The 16,500-nt window shown below is 41.6% G+C and overlaps 1 protein-coding gene across 2 annotated transcripts in view; it reads left to right on the top strand.

Moving 5' to 3' along the window:
* FBXL7 (F-box and leucine rich repeat protein 7) overlaps positions 1-16,500 on the top strand; it is a 431,217-nt gene that overhangs the window by 91,286 nt on the left and 323,431 nt on the right. Inside the window, exon 1 of one of the 2 annotated variants that reach the window (XM_081519329.1) lies at positions 7,859-7,906. The exons of the other annotated variant lie outside the window; for it this stretch is intronic. Coding sequence (XP_081375455.1) covers positions 7,900-7,906 — 7 coding nt within the window. The 5' untranslated portion in view covers positions 7,859-7,899. Of the gene's footprint in view, positions 1-7,858; positions 7,907-16,500 lie in introns of those variants that run through there. 2 annotated transcript variants of the gene reach the window in all.

Raw genomic sequence — 16,500 nt, 5'->3', positions numbered from 1 at the left:
ATTTAATTGTGTAAGTGAGTCTTGGACCACATTGATCAGAGCTTATCCTTTTTATTCCCTTAATGTGTCAAAGACTCAAATCTGATTTTCTTGGGTCTCAGCATCTCCCCAGACCTGAATAAATGAGACATTGTTTTTTCTGTAAGTGGTAGCAGGTTGAGATAGTTCAAGACTAAGACTGGAATTTTACGGGTCATGGGGGAAGGCATTAGAATGCAAATTTCAGCTTATAAGATGGAAATATTTTCTCATTTAGGGCTAGGACAAAGAGGGTAGCTCAGAGTAGCAGAAAGTTAGGAATAGACCAAAGTTGACTCTATAAGTGTCAGCTTCCATTTCTGTCTCCACTTGGCAGGGCCAATAACTCAATGACATCAGTCTCCTTTGCCCCAGACGTTGTAATGTGAGTCTTGAGATTCGTGAGGAATGAGATTGGCCCCATCCTTAGCCATCTGCCTACTGTGGAAGGAGGGTCTTCTGAAGCCTGCTGCATTGAAAGTATCTCAGAGACTCATAGAAATATTTGGGCTCAACAAGTACTCATTGAACACCCACTATGTCTCCGCTCTGAGATTCCTATGCTCTGAGGAAATTGGGGTTCAGAGAACTTAAAACATTTAATTAGAAAATTCTGAAACTCAGACTAGACTCTAGGTCTTCTTTCTGTTCATCCTCTGCTTCAGTTTGATGTAGTCCACCTCTGAACTCCATAGTTATCCTTTTAATTTATGGTGGCACGGAGTCACAGAGAAGAGGTTCGGAATCCCATGGACCTGGTTCTGCTCTGGGATGGAATTGCACTGTGACCATGGGAAAGTTAAACTTCTCTGCTCTGATTCTCTTACCTTGGGAATGAAGATAATAAGGCTTGGTTCATAATATTGCTGAGAAGATCGCCTTAGATTTTGTATTATAAAATCCCTAGTATGTTGTCTGACACCATCATAGTCTTTCCTCCTATGTTTGGAATGCCTAAAATCCACACTATTTAGCCATTTAAATTCAGGCTCCTCATTTAAAAGGTGAGTCCCCCTGAAAGCTTTGTGTTAACATTTGCCTTGCATATGTTTTAGAGTAACTGATTTGGAAACCTCAGTCATTAGAAAGAAGGGGACATCTGTCTACCATCTTGCCCTAGACCTTAGTCCTTGTATTTTGTTTTCTCCATTGATTAAAAAATTGAAATTCTGTAAAGTGAAGTAAGCCAGAGAAAGACAAATATTGTATGGTATCCCTTATATGTGGAATCTAAAAAGTGATACCCATGAACCTAATTACAAAACATAAATAGACTCACAGACATAGAAAACAAATTATGGTTACCAGAGGGGAAGGGGAGAAGGGATAAATTAGGACTTGGCATTAAAATATACACACTACTGTATATAAAATAGACAACAAGGATCTCCTGTATAGCACAGGGAATTATACTCAATAGCTTTAGTAAGGTGTAATGGAAAAGAATCTGAAAAAGAATATGGGTATATATGTATATATAAATATAATATGGGAATATGGGTTATATATGTATGCATATGTGTAACTGAGTCACTTTGCTATACACTTTGTAAATTAACTACAATCATGATCATGCGTGTGTGCTCAATCATGTCTGACTCTTTGTGACCCCATGGACTGTAGTCCTCCAAGCTCCTCTGTCCATGGAATTCTCCAGGCAAGAATCCTGGAGTGGGTTGTCATTTCCTCCTCCAGGGGATCTTCCCAACCCAGTGATCAAACCTGTATCTCCTGCGTCTCCTGCATTGGCAGGCAGATTCTTTACCACTGAGCCATCTGGGAAGCCCCCCAAATTAACTATCCTTTAATTAAAGAAAAAAAGAAAAACACTGAAATTCTATTCCTAACATTTAGCTCAGCTTAACCACATAGAAGGAAAAAATTTATTAGTGAGCGATTATTTTATTATTTGTAGAAATTTACAACTAACATGGTAATTACTTCACTTTTGAGCCTAGAGCTAAAATTTTACTTATTCTCGAAAAAGAAAAAGCGTGTTGATGAGCAAAAGACTCTAGGATAAAATAGACATATTCAAACCCCGATTGCTGCTCTGCAATTATCATTTGGTAGAATGCTGGGAAGTATTTAAGGATAAGCAGTAAAAGCATTCTCCTATACAACAGCAATACAAGCAAACGTTTGAAATTGTAGAGCCTTTCAAATGAAGAATGTCCAACTGAAGGCTAGTTAGCTGCACTGCAATGCAGCTGGTGAACATTTGCTTACCATTGTGTTTCCTTCTGAGGCCCTTCCTCTTTCCCACTTCCTCCAAAAACTTCTCTTCTTTGGAAATAAGCAAATCTTACTCTATCTGTGCTTGGTGTGGAATGCTCATTAAATTTTCTGGCACAAAGATTTAGATTAGAAATCAGTAAGCTGATTTTTCCAAGAGTTTTGTCAGAAGTTAAATAGCTGAGGAGAGGGACATAAAGAGTTACAACATTTGTTTTTATATATTTAATTAGTATAACAAATATTTTGATGCTTCTTATTGGAGGTTTGTGAATTTTCTCTCTTTATGCTAAATATATGTTATTTCCTAAACATGTTCGTTGATACCTCACTGTGACACTATATGCTCTAGAGAAGAATTCAGGATAAGTGACCATCTCTTGGGCACGATCTGATGAAATTTATGCTGATGAAATTTAAACTTCATGCTGATCACCAGCCTTTTAGTGTAATCACCAAGAAATGTTTACAGTTAGGTCGAACCAGGTGAGATGGTCAATTTTGACTCTCTTTTATGTACAAGAATGGTAGTTTTTTTATAACTTACGCAGTATTAAAGATCCAGTCCACTCATTTTTACCTTTAAGCTAAATTACATTGTCCGGTGCCCATAATATATGTTGTATATAGATGAGACAATTAATATTTAGTTATTGATGGTATAAGGTACCTGGAGTTGATTCAGTGAGATTCATTAGATAGGTTGTCAGGCATTTGCATCCACCTCTACGCCATGCAATGAATGTAAAACATCATGAGGCTGAGATGGCTGAATGGAAGGTTTAACATCTAGGTTGTGTATATTGAGAGGATATATGGTGGGTCAAAGAGGTCAAGAATCCTGTAAAGCATTTGAAAAGTAAACAGTTGAAGAGGTTAAAAGTGTATCCCTTCTGGTCTTGGGCACTCAAGCCAGTAAAGTTAACAACCACTCTTTGAAATGGTGTTTCTAGTCCTTACTTGATGTCGAGGGAGGTAGATTTTGCATGAAGGACAAGACTGCTCATTAGGCACCACCAGAAAGTCTAGATTCCTGATGCATGTAATTCAGAGACAGGAACAGGAGTGTGGATGGCCATTCGCAGCCGACACTGGGTGTAGAGAGGAATGGTGGAGTGCACTTATGGGCTCTGCCTTGCATAGAAGCTGAGGATGGGCTTAAGGGACCCGAAGAGACTGGTGCTAGAGAAGGGCAGGTCCACAATAGAGACTCACAGGTTAACCTTGGGTGTGTATGTTTCAGAATTCCGGTTTTCAGAAATTTAGACTGGGCTTTTCCATAATAATCCGGACTGTGACACACTATATTCCAGCTGCTGCTGACAAAAATGCAAGCTCTCTTCTTTGCATATTACAAAGTTCCTCAAAAGTGAAAGTCGCGCAGTTGTGTCCGACTCTTTGTGACCCGATGGACTGTATAGTCCATGGAATTCTCCAGGTCAGAATACTGGAGTGGGTAGCCTTTCCTGTCTCCAGGGGATCTTCCCAATCCATGGATCAAACCCAGGTCTCCCGCACTGCAGGCAGATTCTTTCCCTTGAGCCACAAGGGAAACCCAAGAATACTGGAGTGGATAGCCTATCCCTTCTCCAGGGGATCTACCTGACCCAGGAATCGATCCGGGGTCGCCTGCATTGCAGGCGGATTCTTTACCAACTGAGCTATCAGGGAAGCGTCAGTTGCAGTAGAAATGCAGTATCTTTTCCCTAATTCTAAGTTCCCATGAGGAACTTCAGTTACTTGGTTATGCTTCTGCACAGATCTGCACACACCAATGTAGAATCTTGGTCCGCCTTTACCTTTGAAAAATGTAACTGCATGTGAAAAGGAGTCCACTGTGACCTCTTGTTTTCATTTCCCATTTTCTAGAGCATTGTCTAGAAACTAGACTAAAGCAGTAAACGTTTCCTGAGGGTGTAATCTTTTTAACAGCTGCAGTGTAGGGAGAGGCTGTGATCCCAGGGCGTATAAGAAGATAGAAATGCCAGTGCAGTGAGAAAGTCTACATAAAAGCAAATGGTTATAGTCCCATGATGGCTGTAAATGTCACTTGTGATTGCTACATTCTGAGTGCCAGTTCAGTTCAGTTCAGTTCAGTCGCTCAGTCGTGTCCAACTCTTTGCGACCCCATGAATCGCAGCACGTCAGGCCTCCCTGTCCATCACCAGCTCCCGGAGTCCACCCAAACCTGTGTCCATCGAGTCGGTGATGCCATCCAGCCATCTCATCCTCTGTCGTCCCCTTCTCCTCCTGCCCCCAGTCCTTCCCAGCATTAGGGTCTTTTCCAATGAGTCAACTCTTCGCATGAGGTGGCCAAAGTATTGGAGTTTCGGCTTCAACATCAGTCCTTCCAATGAACACCCAGGACTGATCTCCTTTAGGATGGACTGGTTGGACCTCCTTGCAGTCCAAGGGACTCTCAAGAGTCTTCTCCAACACCGCAGTTCAAAAGCATCAATTCTTCGGCGCTCAGCTTTCTTCACAGTCCAACTCTCACATCCATACATGACTACTGGAAAAACCATAGCCTTGACTAGACGGACCTTTGTTGGCAAAGTAATGTCTCTGCTTTTCAATATGCTGTCTAGGTTGGTCATAACCTTCCTTCCAAGGAGTAAACATCTTTTAATTCCATGGCTGCAGTCACCATCAGCAGTGATTTTGGAGCCCCAAAAAATAAAGTCTGACACTGTTTCCACTGTTTGCCCATCTATTTCCCATGAAGTGACGGGACCAGGTGCCATGATCTTAGTTTTCTGAATGTTGAGCTTTAAGCCAACTTTTTCACTCTCCTGTTTCTCCTCATCAAGAGGCTCTTTAGTTCTTCTTCACTTTCTGCCATAAGAGTGGTGTCATCTGTATATCTGAGGTTATTGATATTTCTCCCGGCAATCTTGATTCCAACTTGTGTTTCTTCCAGCCCAGCATTTCTCATGATGTACTCTGCATATAAGTTAAATAAGCAGGGTGACAATATACAGCCTTGACGTACTCCTTTTCCTATTTGGAACCAGTCTGTTGTTCCATGTCCAGTTCTAACTGTTGCTTTCTGACCTGCATACAGGTTTCTCAAGAGACAGGTCAGATGGTCTGGTATTCCCATCTCTTTCAGAATTTTCCACAGTTTATTGTGATCCACACAGTCAAAGGCTTTGGCATAGTCAATAAAGCAGAAATAGATGTTTTTCTGGAACTCTCTTGCTTTTTCGATGATCCGTCGGATGTTGGCAGTTTGATCTCTGGTTCCTCTGCCTTTTCTAAAACCAGCTTGAACATCTGGAATTTCATGGTTCACGTATTGCTGAAGCCAAGTGACTGTAAATGGACTAACATTCCAAGTGGGGAGGGGTCCCTGAGACCTGGGAAATGCTGTTGTGGAAGAGTTGATAGTAGATTAGAGTCACATTTAGGAGGGGAAGAGATGCTATTCTAGACAGATCAAATTGGCCAACACAGGGACAAAAAAATCACTTAATATCGAGTTCTTTATACTGATTATTACCACAAAATAAATTGTTCAGACAAAGTGCTCATCTAGGACCTTAATTTTGAAGTATGATACAATTGTGTGAATTTACACTCTCTGAACAGTATCAATGGAAAACATTTACTATGTGCTTTCTATGGGTCAAGCCTAGAACTAGGTGCTTTATATGCATTAATTCACAGAAAATCCACCACCCTGGGACCCCATTTCATAAATAAAGACTCTGAAACAGAGTTCAGTATATTTTCAAAGTCAAGGAGGTGGTAAGTGACAAGGGATTCAAATTCAAGTGCACCATTTCCTGCACTTGGGCTTTTTCCCAAGAGCCTATAATGAAAATCTAAGACAACATAGCCTTGTGACTGGGGTCAGTAACGCATGATGCTTTCATTTACAAGCTTTGGGAAGGTTTCACAATCCCTGTCTTAGTTTTCTCATGTGAACCATGGGGATAGTAACACAGGTCCTATCTTATGGGGTGGCCCTGAGGATTCAGTGGAGTAACAAGATGTCAGGATATACCTGGTGGGGTCTGGCTGCTATGAGAGCCTGGGCAGCATCTCAGCCCTAATATACCTGCAGGACTGAAGAAGCAGTGGAGGCTCACAGATATGAAGTGGTTTGTTCAAGTGCAAAGTTGGGATTCATACGAAACCCTCTTGTCTTACGAACAAGGGCTCTTGTCTCAACATCTGCTAAATCAGGATCTGTGGTCATGCCAGAATAGGCTGAGGCTTGCTTTTGAAATAAGAAAACAGCATTTTTAAAATAAATTCTGGTGTTTGTGGATGAAGAAATTATTTAATTTTGTGTAATATGAAGATAATGTGTGTGGATGTAGAGAGTGCTTGGAAGTGAACTGTCCAAGGAGACACAGGTGTTGACAAAGCAAGAGACTTTATTGGGAAGGGGTGCCTGGGCAGAGAGCAGCAGGGTCAGGGAACTCAGGAGAACTGCTCTGCCATGTGGCTTACAGTCTCTAGTTTCATGGCAGTTGGATTAGTTTCCGGGTGGTCTTCGGCCGATCATTCTGACTCAGGGTCCTTCCTGGAGGCGAATCCGTCACTCAGCTGAGATGGATTCCAGTGAGAAGGATTCTGGGAGGTTGGTGGGACATGTGGACTGGAGTTTCCTCTCTCCTTTTGACCTTTCCTGAATTCTTCCGGTTGGTGGTAGATTTGTTTGTTCCATGTTCCTTACGAGTACTTCCTGTCGTGAGTCACTTATGCAGGTGGTTACTATGGTGCCTGGCGAGGGCGGACAGTTTCAGTCAGTGGTTCCCTAACACAGGAGCGGTGCCAGCCCCCGTCTGCTGCACTGGCGACCCTACCTGTCCAGTGGCAGGAGAGGGCTGAGTTGGATGTGGGCAAAGCTGGTGAGGCTAAATATCCGACTAACCTTGTAGCACAGGGGGATGGAAGAGTGACCACGCTCCCAGTCTAGAAGCTGAGTTCCATGTGGGTATCAAAATGTCCCGGGCTGTCCAAGCCAGTGCCCAGGCTTTGGTACCAGTGTCTACTCAGGCGCAAACCTCTACGGTCTTACTCTCTCTGTCTCCTCTGGGAGAAGTGGGTCACTTGCTTTTAGCACCCACCCTGTCTCCCTACTCCATCCCAAGGCTCTCATCCACTAAGCAGTATCAGAAAAATCAGTGCTTGCTTGGACCGGTCTAAGAGAATGGCTTTCCTCCCTTTCCCCACCCTCGTCCCAGCAATCTGGGTCCAGAATTCCCCCTAACGGGGCCAGTTCCGTGAGTTTTCTGCCCTGTGTTCAGAAGGGCCCCAGGCGTGGTGGTTGGGTGCTCTGCTGTTGCCTTCTTGAGATTCTTAATCACTTCTTAATAAGGGCCCCACACTTTCATTTTGCTCTGGGGCCCACAGATTCTGTCGCCAGCCAATCCTGCCCTCTTAACATCATGGTCTGCTCCTTGACTTGGGTGTATTTACTTTCAAAGACAAGCTCAAAGCTACATTAGGTAAGAAAGGAGCAGATTGCTTATGTTAATTTAAGGAGATGTGGGCTTGCTGGGATAAAAGGGTTTAAATCATATCAAGGCTTTTGATGTGTGTGTTTTCAGACACTTTAAAGTACTTGTATCTGTTTATTCTTGCAGCCAGTGCAATGGATATTCTCACTCAGACAAAGCATTTTGCAAGTGCATGGACTGTAAGTGGCATCTTCTTGTTTTGTCTCTTTGTGAGTTAGAATGTGTTTCAAGTTCTTTTATACCATTTGTGTTTCTTCTTTGGTGAAAAGCTAGCTAATTGTCATCTTTTCCTGACCTGTGCTCCTCTTAAGAGTCTTTCAAGTGATTACTATGAGTTCTTTGGACAATAAAGACATTTGCCCTTGTGATTTCTCCTCCTCCTCCACCCCTAGAGGCTTGTTTGGTTTCAATTAGATTTGTTGCTATTTATTTATTTTTCTTATACAGAAGCTTAAATTTTTTTTATATGGTTGAATCTTTTGAAATTTTCTTTGCACTTTTTTGTCTGTTTTAGTTTAATAGACTTCTACCTTCTAGAAATTTGGTACTTAGTTTTATTTTCTTTTGAATATATATCTTTTGAGTTTTATATTTTTGTTTTTTGAGTAAGACAAGGGTATGATTTTTTAAAAAGTAAAGACCTAATTCTTCCAGTACCAGTTATTAATTCTTCCTTCATCACTGATTTTCAGGGTTTCTGTTTTGTTTTCACTGTTTACATATAAATTTATCTGTGGGTACTTCATTGTGGTCCACTGGTATTTCTGACTTAATTGATGTACCTTTTATGCCATAAATGGTGTGGAACTGATCTGTTTCAATCTTCTTGCAAGTTTTGTACACATTTAATGACTATACCATTTATGGATATGATTGGCTATTTCACCCTCTCCAAAAGCTTGATAAACTTGCCCTCCAAAATATTGCAAAATACATAGAGACATTTTAAAAAATCAGCATTGTTTCCTTTCTGTTGAATATTGTAAGTAAATTAAATCTTCTTTTGCTGGCAAATACTGTGGTAAATCAAAGCACAGACTAATGAATTCAGATTAAGTGCTGTGGTCTTCAGACTCTTGCCAGCCTTCAAAAGTAAGAAGAAAATGAAGATTTTCAAAAAGAAGAAAAAAAGCGTCCCATTCCCCTGCCTCCAGCTAATTTTCTTTTCTTTTCTTTTCTCATGTATATGTTTTTCTCTTAATGACTGTCAGGTTGCTACTTGGCAATAAACTACTTAAGTAGTTTTCCTGTGGATTTAAAGTATACAAGTGGCATTTCTTTTAAGTGTTCAACATTCAGAATCTTTACTGAGTCATTGTCTCATATTGATCTTGTCCTTGTTCAGCTGCCAAGTGGTGGGAAACTTGGGACCCCACGGTGTATAGCCCACCAGGCTCCTCTGTGCATGGGATTTCCCAGGCAAGAATACTGGAATGCATTGCCATTTCCTTCTCCAGGGGATCTTCCCATGCTAGGGATCGAACCCACACCTCCTGCTTGGCAGGTGGATTCTTTACCACTGAGCCACCTGGGAAGCCATATTGATCTATGTTAAGTTTATTTTTCTGTATTTGGAGACTCTTTGTATTTTAAAAACTTGCTAGTTTTATAGTTTGGATAAACTAAAAAGGCAAATTCTGTGTTTACCTGATAGCTATTGCCTGGTTTCTTCAACAAGTCTTTATTGAGGGTCTACAAGCAGCCGGCACTGTGAGTAGCGGTGATCTCCAAAGATAGAGTCCTTCTCTGGGGACCCTCTGGGGAGAGCAGTGGCTACTGTCACACACAGTCCCATGGGCCATAGTAGGGAGTTTGGGCTTAAGTCCAAACCCAATAGGAAACTGTTATGGGATTTTAAACTGGGCTGGTGTGATCTGGTGATGTGAATATCAGTATCTGTGACATCTCACCAGGAACAGGGGAGGACAGGGCAAAATACTTCATTCTATCTCTTTATTGTAAAAGATAGAAGTCTGGAGGGAGGCAAAATTATTCTGCTCTTCTCATACCATACATCTGAAAACATTTCCTTAGATACCATTGCATTGAAAAAAAGATCATCACAAATGCCTAAAATGTTTACTTTTTATTTAAATAAGTGAAGGCCCTGTAAATTGCCTGACAACAAAGTCTTTATGAAGCACACCCTAGAGTTTCCATCCGGATTCCACAAAATGTATTTGACTTTTAGGGTGAGTATAATAATTTTAAGAGAAGGTAAATGAAGAAGGGCTTGGAGTGGATTGATGCACAGCTTGAAAGGTCAGATCCTTGTGACCCATTCTTCCTTCAGACAAGAATGTGATCGTCAGAATGTCCCTGTCACCTTTGTGGGTGAAGTGACACCTTTGTACTATCAGAGTTCACGAGAAGAATTCTAGAGAATTTTACAGTTATTAACCTAGGATCTGTACATCAAGAAAGAGAATGAGGAAAGGAACAACAGCTATTGGTGAAATATTTGATCTATTTTGTCTAAAAGGTGAAGCTATTATATTTTTAAAAGCGAGGAGAGATTAGCTCCTAAGTTGCTGTATTCAAGCACTGTTCCAGTTCCAGGCAGGATTTATTTTGCTTAGTGTATCTCATTTTATACAAGCCAGACCTTTCCCTTCACTGGCTCCTGCAAACCTTAAGTTAGGTTATGACCGCAATTTATATGATAAAAGGACTGTAAATGCAAAATTTAGGGAGAGTGATTTTTTTTAATGCGTAAAGCTTTGAAAAATAGAACGTAGATTATAGATGGAAGCTAAATTAAAGTTTTTTTAAAAGAAGAAAGACATACCTAGTCATCTGTTCATTGCCCAGAGCAAATTAAACTGTTTTCCAGGGTCTGGAAGCCTTATCAGATTTATCATGTGGCTATATATACAGCTTCTTACTTTTACTTGGTGGTGCTTTTTACAAATGTTACAATTCATCACTGTTAAAATGATTTCTTTATACTTATTTCACCTTTCAGAGTCAGTCTCTACAGGAAGAAATTGTAGCTTTCACATAGAAAAAAATACCTTTAGGATGATTTTTTTTTTTTCTGTTTTTTTTTTTTTTTTTTTTTCTGTTTTTTGGACTGCTCCACATGGCTTGGGGGATCCTAGTTTCCTGACCAGAGATCAAACCCAGGCACTCAGCAGTGAGAGCATGGAGTCCTAACCACTGGACCACCAAGGAATTCCTTTTTTTTTTTTTCTTGAATGCTACGTTTTATCTTTGTTAAGCATGCATTTCTGCAGTTCCAACATTGATCACCAGGACAGCAGACGTAACTCTTTGTCCCTTGTTGGTTCACATGATAGAAATCCAGTTGCATGGCCAGCATCAGGACCAGTTCGAACTGGTTTATGTCTTGGGGGTTTATGTTGAACTGGTTTATGTCTTCCTGGGTGGCTCAGTGGTAAGGAATCTGCCTGCCAGTGTAGGAGAAACGGGAGACACAAGTTCAATCCCTGAGTTGGGAAGATCCCCTGAAGGAGGGAATGGGAACCCACTCCAGTATTCTTGCCTGGAGAATCCCATGGACGGAGGAGCCTGGTGGGCTACAGTCCATGGGGTTGCCAAGAGTCAGACACAACTGAGCAGGCATTTACCATGTTTCTACCTGACTTCTTTCTGTCTTTCTGCTTTGCTGTTGTTTATCTTGACGATAAGGTGAATACTCCTTTTTGATACAGTTTGGTGGCTAACAAACCCTAAGGTTGTACTCCAGAGAGATAGGGAGAATACTTTCCCCCTACCACTGACAACTTTGGCCACTTACCTGCCCCTCTGTATCTGCCTGGTCAGTCACTGGGCAGTGAGGATGGGCTCATGTTGATTGGCTTAGGACAGGCAGAGCTTCCTGCTGGAGACAGAGTTGAATTCACTGTCCCCCAATCATGACAGAGCTGCCCAAAGCCAGAGGGATGGGATGGAGTCAGAATGGGGGCAGTCACCACCCACAGTGAGCTGCTGTGGCCTCCTTCCTTCCAGTTCTGATGGAGAAGGATTCTGCTCTTTGTGAAGGACTACACGGCTGCCATTCACATTTTCTCACTTGCTATGTGCTCAGAGATGTATAGAGTCAGGAATGGTTACCTCTCCTCCTATGAAATAGAAGAGAACTGTGGCTTCCCACTGTGGTTCCTAGGAAAGCTTCTCCTACCCCAAGGAGAGTGGAAGATATGGAGGAAGAGAATAATGATACTCTTAGGGAGCGCGTGGAAGGTAATAAAATTGGATCTTTCCTTTGGGGACTAAGAAGATCACACTGGATAGGCCAAGTCTGAAGTCACATGCTCAAGGAGAAGACACAGAAGTGAAATAAACCAGCTGTGATTTGGTGACATAAATATGTGTGTGTACATATATATTTATATATTTCCCTAATGCCAGAGTATTTTTATGTGTTTGTGTGTGTGTGTGTGTGTGTGTGTGTATGTGTGTTAGTCACTAAAGTTGTATCTGACTTTTAGCGGCCCCATGGACTGTAGCCTGCCAGGCTCCTCTGTCCATAGGATTTCCTGGGCAAGAATACTGGTGTGGGTTGCCATTTCCTTCTCCAGGGGATCTTTGCAATACAGAAATCAAAGCCAGATCTCTTGCATTGCAGGCAGATTCTTTAACATCTGAGCCATCAGGGAAACCATGTATATATATATGATAATATATACATATATATATACACATATATACATTATATATGATAATGTATACATATATATAATTTTTTCAAATTTATTTTTATTTATTTATTTGGCTGTGCTTGGTCTTAGTTGTGACAAGAGTGATCTTCGTTCTTCATTCCTGGGTGCAGGATCTTTCGCTGTGGCATGTGAACTCTTAGTTGTGACATGTGGGATCTAATTCCCTGATCAGGGATTGAACCCAGGCCCCCTCCATTGGAAGCTCAGAGTCTTAGCACCAGGGAAGTCCCATATATATATTTATTTATGTATAATTTCTATTCAGCAGAAGAAGGAAGAAGTTGCACTTGTCTGTTAACTTACAGAATCTTGATTTGTGGTTGTAAAGTGGTTTGTAGCTTTGCTAGAAGGTTGGTAACTTTTTGAGTCAAGGAAGAACAGAGAAAGTGGGAGTGGAAAGGGGTCTTGAAGATGACCTCCTCCACTGTTTCTCTTCCTGGTCTTAGGTGACATATTCATTGTTGCTGTAAAGTCTTGAGTAGCTTCCTCCGGGCCACCCAACTAGTCAGGGGCTCATCTAACCTTATCTGAGCATCTGAGATATAGTTCTGATTTTTTCATTTAAATGCTTTCTTAATCTTTTGTGTCTGCGTCTTCTCAGTAGTAGGAAAGCTTGCTTATTGTAATCTTCTTTGCCAGGCAGGGCAGTCTGAATCTTTTTTAGTTCCCTGGACAGAATCTTGATGACCTATTTGGTGACATAAATATGTGTATGTGTACATATACATTTGTATATTTCCCTAACTTCTGCCCATGACTTCCTAATAATTGGACATGTCAGATGGGAAACATAGTAATATTCTAAGATTGTCTTGTGTTGAATAAGATTAAGATTTGAAATGTATAGCCCTCCCCCTCCCCCTTTTCACTATTGATAGACTTACTGCTTATGTGTGAAAAGAGAAGAGTGAAATGCCTTTTAAGAATTTATTATTCAATGTTCATCACCCAGTTATGTCTGACTCTTTGCGACCCCATGGACCGTAGCCCCGCCAAGCTCCTCTGTCCTTGGAATTCTCAAGGCCAGAGTGGGTAGCCATTCCGTCCTCTAGGGGATCTTCTCAACCCAGGGATCAAACTTGGGTCTCCTGCATTGCAGGCAGATTCTTTACCATCTGTGCCACAATTCAGAATTTTCACTAATTTATATAGATCATCACTGATATTTAAGGTAAACACATATAAACATGCTTTGTATAAAATCCCTAAAGTCAAGGAGTGGCCGCAGGGTCACAAAGGTCTGTAATTGTCAGACATGGACTGGGTTTGAGCAACCACAAAATATTGCTATTGAAAGGTGAAGTCTGTATTTTCTCCATTCCTTCCCTGTCCTCAAGATCCTGTGGTAAAGTAACCTCTGTCACCAAGATGGCTTGATCATGGAATTGTGTCAAACATGGTGCCTGGCACATGGGATGTTGAATGAATGAGTGGGTGAATCAGAAGAGGTACTTACAATTTTATTCTCACTGAGACTCTTGATGTCAGGAAATGAGCATGTGGCTTTGAATTTGCCCTCAGATCCTGCTGAAACAGCCTCGAACTTCGAAAAGAACCCTTGTCTTTCCCTGCCCATATAGTTTAGCTAGGCATGGTCTTCTCATGATCTTTGGGGCACAGCAGCCCTTCAGAACTTTGATGCAAACTGTAGTGTTGTTATTAGCATAAAACTGTCTTCTGAATGACTTATAGTACGACTGAAATTTTTGTGCCGACGCACGTACCCTTTAGCCTGTCCGGGGTCTGATCCTCTCATTACTCTGCTCAGAAACCCAGCTGTGAAGCACCATCTGTCAGCAGCAGCAGCAGCATCTGTCTTAGTGTCAGCTGACATCTGTGTTAGCTCTGGAGGCATTGCCTGAAGGCCCTTAGGTGGGTGTGAGTCTTGGGGGAGCAGGCTCCGCCTTGGTGCCTTTAGTGAAATATTGCCTGACCTTTTCAACTTAAAACTACCCGTGATGGTGTGCCAAGTGCTTGCTTTTTTGAATGCTGAAAGACTTTTTTAGGACTCCTGCATTCCATGATGCATTAAATCTTATGGCTAATCTTCCTTTTCGTCTCATAGTAATACTGCCGTATGGTGAGACTTGAATCAATGCTCAAATGATAGATTCAGGTTAGGATTTTTGGCTTTCTGCTTAATTCTGCAGAAAATAGTGCTAGAGAATCTACTGGGTTGAAGAGTGTCCTCCCCCTCCCTTCCTAAAATGTCAGAATGTGACCTTATTTGGGAATCGGGTCCTTGCAGGTTTAATTATTAAGAAGAGGGCACACTGGGGCTTCTTTGGTGGCTCAGATGGTAAAGAATCTGCCTGCAATTCAGGAGATCTGGGCTCGATCTCTGAGTTGGGAAGATCCCCTGAAAAAGGGAATGGCTACCCTCACCAATATTCTTGCCTGGAAAATCCCATGGATAGAGGAGCCTGGAGGGCTACAGACCATGGGGTCTCAAAGAGTTGGACATGACCGAGCAACTAACACACCACCGTGGAGTTGGGTGGAGTCAATTCAATAAGGCTGGTGTCCTTATAAGAAGGGATGTAGAGTCACATAGAAGGGACATGGCCATGTGATAACTGGCGGAGACTGGAAATATGCTGCTGCAAACCAGAGAATGCCAAGGATTGCTGGCAACTAGGAGGAGCTAGGAGAGAGGCAGGGAACTGATTCTCTCTAGAGCCTTTGGAGGGAGCACGGCTCTTCTGGCACCTTAATTTCAGACTTCTAGCTTCCAAGATCATGGGACAACAAACTTCTTTTATTTTAAGCCATTTTGTTAGTGATAATTTGCTAAAGCATCCCTAGGAGCTAATATAGAGTACTATATAGCAGTAGTCCCCAACCCTCAGGCCATGGACAAGTATAGATCCGTGACCTGTTAGGAACCAGGCTGCACAGCAGGAGGTAAGCAGTGGGCAAGTGAGCGAAGTCTCATCTGTATTTACAGCCACTCCCTATCATTCCCATATGGCCTGAGCTCCGGCCCCTGTCACAGCAGTGTCATTAGATTCTCATAGGAGCACCAACCCTGCTGTGAACTGTGCATTCGAGGGAGCTAGGTTGCGAGCTCCTTGTGAGAATCTAATGCCTGATGACCTGAGGTGGAGCTGAGACAGTGTTGCTAGCACTGGGGAGCAGCTGTCACTGTCTCCCATCACCCCCAGATGGGATCATCCAGTTGCTGGAAAACAAGCTCAGGGTTCCCACTGATTCTGCATTATGGCAAATTGTGTAATTATTTTTATTATATATCATAATGTAATAATAATAGAAATAAAGTATACAATAAATGTAATTTGCTTGAATCATCCTGAAACCATCTCCCCACTCGCCACCCCCCAATCTCTGGAAGAATTATCTTCCACGAAACTGGTCCCTGATGCCATAAAGGTTGAGGACCACTACCATATAGTATGTCACCACTAGGAATATGTATGAATTTTGTAATTTCTGTTTTGTGCAGTCAACACATAGCCGTTATATGAAGACTGTCTTTTGGGATAACAAAGACTTAAGTGGTGCCCGTAGGAATGTGTTTTATTAGGAAGCATGATGGGAACAGGGCTATTCCATTAGGAATACATTTCCAGTTTATTCGCTCGGTAGATCCTTCACTCACTGATGCTAAGTCGTTTAACACATAGGTACTGAGTGACCATAACATGCCATTGTGCTTGCTTTAGAGAGTAGAGCAGTGAATAAGACATGTATGGAATCTACCTTTGTGAAGCTGAAAGTCCAGTAGAGAAGACAGACATGATTGTTTACAATCAATCTATATAATTTTAACATCATTATACAAGAAAACAGCAGTCACACCAAGCAGTGATGAAATTTTGTGAATCAAAGTGTTTGAGACTATCACTTAATGATTTAAAACCTTATATGTTTAAAATGTTTAAACCTTAATGTTTAAAACCTTATATTGCATTTATGTTCAATTCTACTTGTGTATCTTGTGTTTTACTTCCCCACCCAATATAGACTGTGTCTTGTTTTTTGCTAGCGCTAATCATAACCCTTCACATACAGTAGGTTTAGCATGTAGTTGTTGAATTAAATTGGATTATTGATTAATAATAAAAATA

The sequence above is a fragment of the Giraffa tippelskirchi genome, chromosome 8, assembly GCF_054371585.1.
Source record: "Giraffa tippelskirchi isolate mGirTip1 chromosome 8, T2T-mGirTip1v1.2.pri, whole genome shotgun sequence".
Lineage (NCBI taxonomy): Eukaryota > Metazoa > Chordata > Mammalia > Artiodactyla > Giraffidae > Giraffa > Giraffa tippelskirchi.
Note: the sequence above shows the minus strand (reverse complement) of the source record. Positions and strands in the feature narration are given on the sequence as shown.